Source organism: Lotus japonicus, chromosome 4 (assembly GCF_012489685.1).
Source record: "Lotus japonicus ecotype B-129 chromosome 4, LjGifu_v1.2".
Taxonomy (NCBI): Eukaryota; Viridiplantae; Streptophyta; class Magnoliopsida; order Fabales; family Fabaceae; genus Lotus; species Lotus japonicus.
Window position 1 is genome coordinate 79,671,353 of NC_080044.1, and position 12,990 is coordinate 79,684,342.

Sequence of the window (12,990 nt, forward strand, 5' to 3'; positions counted from 1 at the left end):
GCGGAGAAGTGTGGAGGAGAAGGCACGTTTATTCTCTAAGAGTGTCTAGGACCCTTGCTGGTGTAATGGGAAGTAATTATTTTGGTCTGCTTAATACAAGCAGAATGAAGAAACCACAATTAATATGGTTGTTTTGCTGTGCATAAGGTGCATACCTAAGCCAAACCATTTTTTTTGTACATTGTAATGAATCCCTCAGTATAGGGGCCCCTGTTATAGACTTATAATGGTTGGGTTTGTTAATTAAATTAAACTCTAATTCCCATGGAATTCAAATTGATTTTCAGTTCAACTTTTTCATTAAATAGTGCATTGATTGTTATTAAATAAAGAAGGTAAAGTAACCAATGAAAATGCATGTGGTAAGGCAAATTGTCAGCAGTAATTACTGGCCATTTGACCGTTACGGTCTAAGCACCCCTTTGAATGGTCATTTCAGATAGCAACTTTTGATTCCCAATGCCTTTTACCTTTACACACAACCCACAAGAAGGCCCCCATTTTTCTATAAAGAGAACCCAAAACCAGCTTTCTTCACTACTACTTTGTTATTTTCCTTTTCTCATCCTTTCCATTATGGCTCGTTATAACCGTGTACCTCCACCTGATTCTTCTGATGAGGAAGACTACCCGCATGAATGGATTAAACGATCTGATCCACGCTTTGCAGGGAAGATCACTCGTCCAGGCCGCCTCCCCTTTGGTCCCGGATTTAACAAGGACATTACTGTGTCTCAGGCTGGTGGTGACCAGTGTTTGGTGAGCTATTGTAAATTCCACAGATACTACTTTCCACTCTAATATTCTTTCTCGAGTAATTGTGTTTTATTTGCCATTTCAGGCCATACCTTCATGGTTTGTGGAGATGTGGTTGGATAGGAAGTATAGCAAGTGCATCTTGGTCTATAGGGCTGTGAAGCTGTATGAAGTTAAACTCATCTGGCATTATGACAATCCAAACCAGTGTTCTTTTGGACTAGGGTGGTATGATTTTGTTGTTAAGAGCAGACTTCAAGCTGGAGACAATGTTATTGTCATGCCTTCTGTCTTTGAAGATGTGTTTGCTATTACGGTGTCACGCGCTGTGAATCGATTCTAGGTGTCCTGTTTGAAGAACCATGTATCCAGATCTTGGCATTAGAAACAATAGTTTGTCATGTTTGCTGAATGTTTCCTGTTTCCTTGTTGCATGCAAAACCTCCCATCTTTGTGTTAAGCTTGAATAAGAATGACTTATTATCGTTGTTTGTGAATTTTTTTGATTAAATATATTTTTGCATCCAAAAAATTATAAATTGGTATTCAATTGATCTAATAAAATGGTCTGGTTAGGTTATATTAGAAACCAAGTGGAAAAAAAATAAATTCATAAAAGACTGGTTGTTGTTGTAGGGTCGTCCCACAGTTGTTGAACTCATTACAATAAAAAGTAGAAAAAACGATCCCGAATGGAATCGAACCTGGGACGTAGTCTTTAAATTGCAAGTGACGCACCACTGGGACGGGTGACATTTCTTTATGATTGGTATGCATATTACAAATATTAAAAGAATAGAATTTAGCATGTTATATTATCAATAAAAACAAAAAAGAATGTGTCCAGGGGGTTTTGAACCTTGGACGCGAAGGTAAGGAGCTACAACATATCCGTGGGGACAAGTATTCATTTTTGTCATAACCATGGCCCGTTATTATTTAATTATTGGAAAACTGTTGTGAGGCTAAGACCCAACCTTTCTGCAACTAAGAGTCGTTAGGACACCGGAAACATCGTTTGGAAGCTTGGGTTAGGGTTGACCGGCATTTATAATATCCCAAGACCCAACCTTATTGCAACTAAGAGTCGTTAGGACACCGGAAACATCGTTTGGAAGCTAGGGTTAGGGTTGACCGGCATTTATAATATCCCAAGACCCAACCTTATTGCAACTAAGAGTCGTTAGGACACCGGAAACATCGTTTGGAAGCTTGGGTTAGGGTTGACCGGCATTTATAATATCCCAAGACCCAACCTTATTGCAACTAAGAGTCGTTAGGACACCGGAAACATCGTTTGGAAGCTTGGGTTAGGGTTGACCGGCATTTATAATATCCCAAGACCCAACCTTATTGCAACTAAGAGTCGTTAGGACACCGGAAACATCGTTTGGAAGCTTGGGTTAGGGTTGACCGGCATTTATAATATCCCAAGACCCAACCTTATTGCAACTAAGAGTCGTTAGGACACCGGAAACATCGTTTGGAAGCTTGGGTTAGGGTTGACCGGCATTTATAATATCCCAAGACCCAACCTTATTGCAACTAAGAGTCGTTAGGACACCGGAAACATCGTTTGGAAGCTTGGGTTAGGGTTGACCGGCCATTTATAATATCCCAAGACCCAACCTTTTTTATAATTAATTTTGGTGGACCCATATTCTTAATACACTCACTAAACCTGGGGAGCACCTAAACCTGCTTCAGGATATTATCTCCACATCCACCACAAAACATCTCATACCGTCACTTACCTTGACATCATCTACACTACTGTGAAGTCTCATGGCTACTCCCAGTGCAATCGCTTCAAACTCAAAGGGTGGGCAACGAGGTAGACAAAGATGCAAGTGCGGTGATTTTGTCAAAATCTACAAATCTGGGACTGACAAAAATCCTGGCAAATGGTTTCATCGTTGTCCTCATTGGAAGGTAAGTGAACCTTGGATCTGGGCATCGGTTTAATTTTGGTTTTTTCGTATTTTACATCTGGATCTCATCGTTAATCGTCTTTTACATGTGGGTATTTATTCTGGTAGGATGGAGATTGTGGTTACTTTCAATGGATCGAATGCGAAGAAATTATTGGCTCGACCTCGGCTGCAACCTTCAATGGATCTGTTTCATCTGCTGTCCCTGCATCTGGTTCCACTAGTGGTCCATGTACATGCTCTGACATTGCAGTTCAGAAGTTAACTAAGAAGATTGAAGAGGCAGAAAAGATGTTGGATGAAGAAAGGAAGATTGTAAAACAAAAGAACCTCCTGTTACTAATTTCGTGGACATTCAATGTTGTGCTTTTTCAACAATGGTTTTTCAAGTGGGGCAAGTGGTAGCTTATAAACTTTATTGTGTTTAACAGAACCATTGTAATGGACCCCCAGTTGTAATTTATGACTTGCTGTTTTCATGCTTCACAATGTAATGGATCCCTAGTCTTCCAATCAAGTGTTTTCATGCTGTTGTGTTCAACATCCACAAATCTATACCACTATCTCACTTTTTTGTTCAAAACTGCAGAAAATACAATCCCAGATGAACAACGAAAGCCCAGATGAACAATTAATCTTTCATTAATTAAAAGGTAAAACTACGATTTAATAATAAATTTAATTAGATTAATTAAATTGGAAATAGGCGGTAGGATTTGACCTTTGCGAAATTTATTGGAGCCAACCACTTTTCCAAGTACCACGCGTGATGGATTTGAGAGCTAAGTCTAGTGTTGTCTATCACGTGCCAAACTTTCTCGACTACGACATGACAATGACAAGCCCTAGTGTGAGGCCAAAGCCAAGTGGGGTACACTTTCAGAAAAGGTACCCATCACATGTTAAGAAAGTACCACCGAAGACCCCACCATGAAGATATGAAGATATGGTACTGATGGAAAATAAAAAAGGGGCTTCACTTTAGGGGGGGCCTTCACTTTGACTCTTGTGTAAGTGTGTTTTGCAGTTTACCAATCTCTCTCTACTGAAAGGCCCCAACTCAAACCCTTTTCCCAAATGGCTGCAAACACCAGTAGAGACAAAATGAAGCATCTCAACCCAGTGGAGGAGCTTGACTTGAAGCACGAAGTCAAACAAATTAATGTTGCATTCAAGGCACTTGCAGATGTAGTGGGCGAAAGCTTGTTACAGAACAAGGTATGGTACAGATCTGTAGGGCATTATATTTATTATATCATTTTCATGCAGATCAAAAAAATTAATTCGTTGATTAATATGTAGGCCATGAAAGCTAATATTGAGGCACTGGAGAAACGGTTTGGAGACATGCAACTCTTGCTCTTGTCGTTACAGAAAAATTCATTTTCTAATACTGCTGATGAAAATGTTGGAACCGACAATGTTGCTTGCAAAGTTGAGGAAATTGGTGACGGAACACCACCACTAAAATGGGGTACCAAGGCAGCTAAGACTTCACATTGTCCTAGCCCTACCCAGGTAACTCATGCCGTTGTTCACTACTTTTAAATTATTATGAGTTAATTGAAGGAGGTGTTGAAGCACATTTTCCCATTTGTTGCATGTACAGGCCATGATAGGGGCATATCGGAAGGAAGATGCTACTAGTTCAAACAGGAAGAAGCTTTTTAGTAGCCCAGATCAAAGTAATCAGGCTGCAAATACCCCAATGACACCCGTTGGAGTAATCAAGTCTCCACAACCTCCCTCTGGAGAAACTTTACTAGAGGTTATTTTTAATGGATCTTGTTTTGTAAATTCATGATGTGTCCTCAATCTGTTTGCTTTTATTGTTTTTTAACTTCATATTCTTTCCAATATTTTGTCAAGGGTATCCTCTCCAATTTCCCGCCCACCGGAGATATGCTATTACTGAGGTCTGAGGTTATATTGGCTTGCTATGTCTTTCATCCAGATCTTGACTCCATGTAAGCATTTTTATTGGCTTACTACTTGCATTACATCAAACTTGTACCTGATGATGCTACTACACTATCAATTACGCAGGGAAGTCTTACTTCGAATTGGAAATATGAAAGTCAACAGATTGGAACTCCATTGCCTTTGCCCTAGGATGGAAATATCACCTGAGGTATTAATAAAATTGTAACACTGGATTTTGCCCATGTGGAGGTACCTTTCTCCATATTTTAATTTATTATTCATTCCCTGAGACATACATTATACTCATGTCATGCAGATAATGACCTTGTTGGCAATGAAAACAACACACAACCAACATCATGCCACATTTCAGACAGTATGGGCATTACCACCCTCTTTCGTGGTATGTTTGTTGAACATTATCCAGGATATATGATAGAAAACGTGTGACAGTTTGGGGACAGTTAGATTTGACTATTTTTTTTTTACATTACAAACAGGATGATGTGTTGGATGGACACACAATTAGTGAACTTAGCTTTACATATGCTGATATTTGGATGAAGTCTATGGACTACCTTAAATACGTAAGATTATTAAATCTACAAATTTGTCCATTTGAATGTCAATATGAATTTAGATGCCCTTCTCTTAGTTATTCTCATATCATCCAATCAGCACGTTAATTAATAACTCTCCACACATAAATTAGGTGTATGTGCCAATTAGAGATGAACATGGGCATTGGTTTTTGATGGTGATCAACCTTGAAGATGAAGCTGTCTACCACCTTGATAGTTATGTAGGTCATATGGATAATGTGAAGAGGAAGGAGACTATTAAAATTATGGTACATATTTTATATTTACTGTCCCAAGGAACCTTATGTTAAGCTTCATGCCACAACTTTAAGCCTTTCCCGAAATTGACCAATTTCTATTTACTGCAAGACTGCTGTCATATCAGAAATTGTTACCACTGGCACATACTCGAGGCATTTGCTAAATATTGCATCAAAGTTCAAGACATGGGAGATCAAAGAGCCAACAGGAATACCTAACTGCGGTACAAGGTAAATGCAATGTTAATTCAATTAATTTGAATACCCTGATATGTTAAGTGCCATTTGTGAAACCTCTTCTTCATCCTCATTGAAATCATGTTAATTTATGCAGTGACAACTCTGCAGTTTATGTGATGGATTGGCTTCAGATGGAAGCAGACTTTAATCCACTCATTACTTGCGATGTAAGAACATTTAACTTGTTTAGCAATTATTAACTTCAACCTTTATTCACTACTAATATCATTTATTATATTTCTTACAGTTGAACGTAGACAAAACAAGGATGAATACTCTTATCAAGCTACTGACCGGATACCACAATGAGGAAAGACTTGCAGTAATCCTGAAGAGCATCTCATATTGGAAGTTCATCAGGAGGCAGATTGCTTAAGTTCATCAGTGCTCCTAAGCCCTACCATGACTTTTGTCCTTCTATGAATGAAGTGTATTTTGTGTATTTTGTACTGGATAACCTTGACCAGTAATGTTGGTTTCATTTGTACTAATCATTGACCCAGAATGCGAATGCGGATTTTCTTATTTCGCAAAAAGTACTGTAGAACAATGTTGTTTAATTATGAAAGACTTGGGTGGATTTAGTCAACCTTCTTATCCTATGTCTACGTTCAACTCCTAAGTTTCTGGGTTAGATACTTAAATTACAGTTTCTGTATTATGAAATGTATGCCCATCCACCTAGGTTAGCCATAAAATAAACAAATGTGCTTGGTACCAGATCTTGTATCTTTTACCTACTAATGAGGTTAAAATATAACAGCATCGCTACTATGCAGGTCAAGCACAACTCATGACACAAACCATGCCAAACCATGGATGACATACTAGCATGACTTTCAACAATGTATGCAGTGCAAGACATTACACTTTTGAACCTCAATTAACAATGATTAAACATAAATCATGATTCCTACAACAAACATCAAATTCAGGTATTCATCATAATGGAAAATCAACTTAAACACTGATTAAACATAACTGTACGAGACATTACACGTTTAAACATAAATTCAAATCCACACAAACCCAAGTGTAACACACTTCACAAGTCTATAACATGAATTCAGAACATAACATAGGGACACAACACATAGTACAGGCAAACCAACACAGTGGTTTCTGGTTTCTACAATTACAATAACACTTGAGGGGACCCGAATTACACATATGATCAACTACTACTACTCAGGATAGGACCGCCTCCACATCAACCGCACTCAATAATCAAATCCTCATTGAAGTACTGGATACACGGTCATCCGCAGATTACCCCTGAATTTTTTTTTTTTTTTGAATTAGAACCAAGTGTACAGAGCATATGTACAGAGCATATGAGGATACACTGAAATCTCAGTTGTAGAATTAACAGAACTAAAAACTTACAAAGCAAAAGTTCAAGATACCTCACTGTGTATGCCTATTGCAAGATGTTCGATTGTGTCCTGCAACTCCGCAAATACCACAGCGATTGCTACGACGCCCTCTTCCTCTTCCATTCATTGCACCACTATTTAGGATCCTACTAGGCATTGGTGGGTTCTGTAAATATCTTTCACCTTCCTCACCTTCATTCTGCTCACTTGAATTGTTCACATTTGGCTCCGATTCCCTATTGCCTTCAAGCTTCAAGCATTGAGCCAAGACAATAGCTTTTGTCTCAATGAATGCTTCAGGACTAATGCAAGCTGCCTTGGACATACGCCCACAACTTTCAGTCAAAGCAAAGAATCTGCACAAAATCAACGGGTCCCATGGCCGTGGTTGCGTTCGAAAGGCAGCAATTGATTCCTTCGCAAATTTTGTCCACCTATCCAGCACTAGAGATTTTGGTATTTCAACCAAATCTAGAAAGGTTAACACAGCCAGAATGTGATCACATGGAATACCGTGTGATTCCATTCTCAAACATGAGCACTTAAATTCCATTCCTGAACGCCACCAAGAAACAGTCCACTTCTTCCCGGAAATACAATACTTTGTCACAAAGTAAATCATGCACGTCGATGTCTCCTTGTACACAGTGACCCTTAGTACCAACGAACGGTGAAGACCTCTTGCAACTAATTTGAAAATGTTATTTGTGTAATAGTTAGCCGCTGACCTTTCTAGTTTTCTCAATTGGGTTTGTGGTACATGATCACCATGAAGGGAGGCGAAATCAGCTTCAAGCTCTCTAAAACGTTGATAACTAAGGTACCGGTTAAAATTATGCATAAAATCCGTAAGGTTGTTCCAAGAGTTAACAAACCTACCAACTTGTGCATGTAGGCCCTCCACTCTTGATGTAGTCCTAAACCCTCCAAAAAAATCACCCCGCATATGAGCAGCCGCCCACATATTCTTCCTCTCATACAAGTCCCTAACCCACTCATTGTCTTCTAGTCCACAATCAGCAACCATCTCAGTCCACTTTTCCTCAAACTCTCCAATTTCAAAATCCCATAGCATACACCTAGTAAGCTTTGAAATAAAATTAGGATCTGGAACATTGCTGTTAGCATTCCTCAAAAGATGCCATGCGCATAACCTATGATGCGCTCTCGGGAACACTTTCTGGATAGCGTGCTTCATTGGCAAATGACCATCAGTGATAACAGAAGTTGGTGCTTTTCCATTCATAGCTGTCATGAACTGTTCAAGCAGCCAAACATAAGTCTCTTCTTTCTCATTTGACACTAGAGCAGAAGCAAAGACAATAGTCTGATTATGATGATTCACACCGGAAAAAATCACCAACGGACGCCTATATTCATTCTTCTTGTATGTTGCGTCAAATGCCAAAACATCGCCAAATATCGAATAATTGGCCTTGCTGCATCCATCACACCAAAACAGTTTGTCAAGCCTTCCATCCTCATCAGCAGTGTGACGCCAAAACATGTTGGGATCGGACTGTTTCAACAAACGTAAGTAGCTAAGCTCACCTCTAGCATCAACAACATCTTTCCTCCTTTGCTTATCTTGCTGGAAATACATATTGTTCTTACTAAATGAGACATTTTCATACCCACCCATCTGATTAGCAAAAACACCATATGATAGTGGAGTACTAACACCTACTTTGGTCATGTTGTTCATTTGCAAGATATCACCGTCATTCATCCTCCTATGTGAAGGTAACAAACCGACCAAACTAAGATCAACCAGCTTGTGATTGTGTTCATCATAAATAGATCTAACATACCATCGTTTGTCTTCAATGTCAATGTGCAACTGCAAATGCGCATGGCAACCACATCTTGTTTCTTTTCTAGGAAAACGCTTCCGCTTCAAACAATCTCCAGAAGTCTCTTTCCTTTTACCTTCCCTAAAACACACAAATGACTGTTGAAGAACATCACCCTTTGTGTTTTTGAATGTCCTGGACTTACGAGCAGCAAAACCATGCATCCTTGCATACCAACTGTAGAACATGAATCCCACCTCGCGATTCGGAAAGTGAAATCCAATTAGTTCATTCACTGTTAACTCCTTAAAATTGACTCCGCCCATGTCTTCTACACCATTGATTGGAATTTCAACAATCTCTTCACCATGGTCACCTTCTTCACCCTCCCCATCTCCTTCCTCTTCTTCTTCTTCTTCTTCTTCTTCTTCTTCTTCTCTATCACTATCTCCTTCCACTTCTTCTGAGCCAGAACCATCTCCTTCTTCCTCTGAGCCAGAACCATCTTCATCGATTGAGCCAAAACCATCTTCATCGACTGAACAAGAACAATCTTCATCCTCTTCTTCTACGCGGCCCAGCTCTTTCTCCTGCTTATCTTGAACATCTTCATTCGAACACGAGTCGAGCACATCAATTTCTTCAATCCCTGGTATCATCTGTTGTACTTCCTGAAAAAATCAAATCAAGCTCAAAATATGGTTCCAGAAACTAGGAATGGGATGAAATTATGGAAATTGATACCCATAAAAAACATACCTCCATCAGTTCACTTCGAGAGTTTGAACGAGACTCTACCGACTCAGACGTCATCAATCAGGTAAGAGAAATAGGAGGCTAAAATGGAAGAACCCGATTCAGAGCTAAGGGGAGATACCACACAGAGACACCACAGAGAAAAGGGGAAATACACCGCTTCTGAACCGCACGAACCCTAAATCTCTCAGGATCTCAAATCTAAGCTTATGAACGCAAGTGACATGAAATTCATTAAATCCATTAATTAGCAGACAAAGATTTTACGGATGGGGTGATTAAATGCACTAATGACCAATCATGACCAAACAAAGATTTAATAAAACTCTACTTTAAATTTGCTAATGAACAGTAACATTTATTTTACTGTCTGACCAAACATAGAATTACCACAGCTACGGGGCAAAATCACAAATAATAAAACGGCCAAACTATATATTCCAAAACTGGTGGGGAAATGTGGGATTATTTTATTTTTAAAAATAAATAATTCTAAATACCGGGAAACCCCCCATGGGGGGTGAGATAACCCTTGTGCAAAGTTACACAAAAGTTTCTTTGTGCATATTAGATTTCGCCAATTATATATATTATTCTTAGACTTCACCCCCAAAAAATTTGTGCATATTTTGCCCCCCTAAATGGAAAAACTTCCAGGTATATCTCTGATTTCAACTCCCCAAAATCCTTATTTTCACATTTTGTTATTGATAGAGTAGGACCTCATCTTCCAAGTGAAGTGAATGCGCTTTCAATCCAAACGAAGCATGTTCAATGGCTGTGGTTTAGTAAGATGATATGAACATACAAGTATTTTAGTGCTTGATTAGAACAACGTCTCAACTTAAAGGTTGTGAATCTTAATAAAATTTCAAATTGTAGCTTATACCTAAACATGTATTCGATTCTCTAATGAGATGTATGTACGCTTAGAAATTCAATAAACTTTTAAGTAGGGAGAGTAAATTATTTATAGTAATTTTTATAGGAATGTTTAATGTGAAAATAAAATATGTCAACATAGATGTATATGACAGAGAATAAGATCAGATAGAAAATACTTACAATAAATCATATATCAGGCATGGACAACAGTGACAAGATATCCATGCATTTGCTCGTGTTATTATTTCTTAACATTTGCACAAATACACTTGATTTTGTTCCACTTACTTTTATAATAGCTATACATGTCACTTGATTTTGTTCCACTACTTTAATTTCATATTCTCAATTAAAAGTAGGGTAAACCTATGCCCGGTTACTTGAGTGGAATTTTCGAGAATATCTATTCCACTAAAACAGGACGCAAGTTGGAACCAACAGAACATTGAAAAAATACGTAAATCTTTGGAAATAACACCAGACTTCATTGCTTTCAAAAAAAAAAAACACCAGACTTCATTGCAACTATTTTTTTTTTGAAACAAACTAATCTTTAATACACCGTAAAAAAAATTAAAATTTGATATGCTACTATAAAATTGTTACTTAGATCACGTAATTAATCATGACCATATATTAACCCATGTTATAATTAATTACTTATAGTCAGTAATTAATTGCATGAAAGACACAAATTTAAATGCCTCATACATTCAGTTATATTAACCACAGATTTTTAAAAGGAAATTCTATTGTGCAGCTGAGAAACGAAATTGAGAATTAGAGTCAATTAATTAATTTTGTCATTCAAATTAAGGTAGAAGACTCTTTCATGGTGTAGGACATGTGTCCTTCTTCGGAGACAATCATTAAAATTCAAAGTTTTGGCGTTGACAATCATGCTTCCTTTTACAAAGTCTACTTGAGTCGAGAAGTTGCCAGCTCTTTCATCAAATTAAAAGCCAATTTAATTAACTAAGCTCAAGAAAGTTAATTTATCCAGAATATAGTTCATTCACGCAAATATAATTGCATATACTCGTTCAATGAACTATGATTTCCTTTTTTAAACTAGAACATTAACGAAAACAAATTAGAATATTTCTCAATTTGATTTCTTGTAGAGCTAAATATACTATTTTCTTATAAAGTCACAACAACAGAAGAGTGTTAGGTTTAAAGTTGAACGACGACGGTTCACACCACCACTAAAAGATTGTGTAAGTAGTTAGAAATCGTCGTAAAATAGACTACCGCAAAAACATTTATTGGCAAATGAAAGAACTATCACCCAAACTGATGCAAGATAATTAACACTTCGTCCAACCGTCTTCAAAGTCACCACATGAACATATTCAATCTTAGGCTTTCCCAACATTTTAAACCATCGCAAAATTAATTGAAATTTGGGGCCGGTCTAAACCACTGAAAATTTAGAAAGCTATATGTGTATACCTTTCTTCCATGATCGTAATTCATAGCGGTTAGAACCACCGCCATATCTCAAAAAAAAATGTATTTTTATGGCTTAATAGCATTTTTGGTCCTTAACTAATTGTCATGATTTGACAACTTTAGTCCCTTTTAGAATTTATTAGATTGAAGCGTCCCTCACATTTAAACGAAGTTGCGGTTTTAGTTTTTCATCAACTTCCGTCCAATATTTAACGACTAAGTTAATTAAAAAAATCAGCATATTCATCACGCTCATCAATCTTCATCTTCTTCATCCCACACTCACCCCACCTCCTCCTTATCCCTCTTCTTCCCACCACAATTCACCTTATTCTTCTTCTTCTTATTATTTGGTTAGCATTTTCACATTAAATAAACATTCTAACCCATGCAGCCTCACATGAAAACAACAATTAGTATTTTTTTATTTTACTAATTATGTCTGCTACTTTTCAAAAAAAAAAATTTATGTCTACTAATTCCATTTTAATTCTAGTCGTTTTCTACGGCTCTACGTACACGTCTTGCCAATTTTATGGTATATGTATGGACAGAATAGTCAATGTGAATTTATTAATGCCTTGTTGTTTTGTATATTTGCGACCATGCAAATCGGAATACGTACGTACGTGGCAAGCATCGTGCTAGAGTCAACAAGGATCGAAATAATTATTTAAAAAACTAAATACGATTGAGATTGTAGCTAGTTTTACCCTAGATTCTTAGTATTTTTCTCAGTCGTTCCCTTATATAAACAAAATTAAGGGTGATTTGTTTGTAACGTGCACGTTATACATTCCAATTAATTTCATATTCATATATAACAAAAGTAACATAAATGAAATGTTGGTTTTGTTATAAATTTCTAGGGGACGAATATAACATCAATATACATGCTAGTAAGAAAATTTGTTCTCTTCGAAGTGCCCCATTTCTAAGACATTTTGGATCTGTCCCTGTGTTAGTCTCGATGCTAAGCTAATTCTTGTCGATTAGCAGCATGGCAATTGCTAGTCTACACAAACACTACTAAA

The 12,990-nt window shown here is 37.5% G+C and overlaps 1 protein-coding gene across 1 annotated transcript; it reads right to left on the reverse strand.

Annotated features, from left to right (window-relative positions):
• Positions 1 to 7,098: 7,098 nt before the first annotated feature.
• Positions 7,099 to 9,673, reverse strand: LOC130713429 (protein FAR1-RELATED SEQUENCE 5-like). The gene is made up of 3 exons (XM_057563197.1): positions 9,620 to 9,673; positions 9,306 to 9,531; positions 7,099 to 9,191 (listed from the first exon to the last, which is right to left on the reverse strand). The coding sequence occupies exons 1-3, from the start codon at positions 9,671 to 9,673 to the stop codon at positions 7,099 to 7,101; spliced, it is 2,373 nt and encodes a 790-aa protein (XP_057419180.1).
• Positions 9,674 to 12,990: the final 3,317 nt, after the last annotated feature.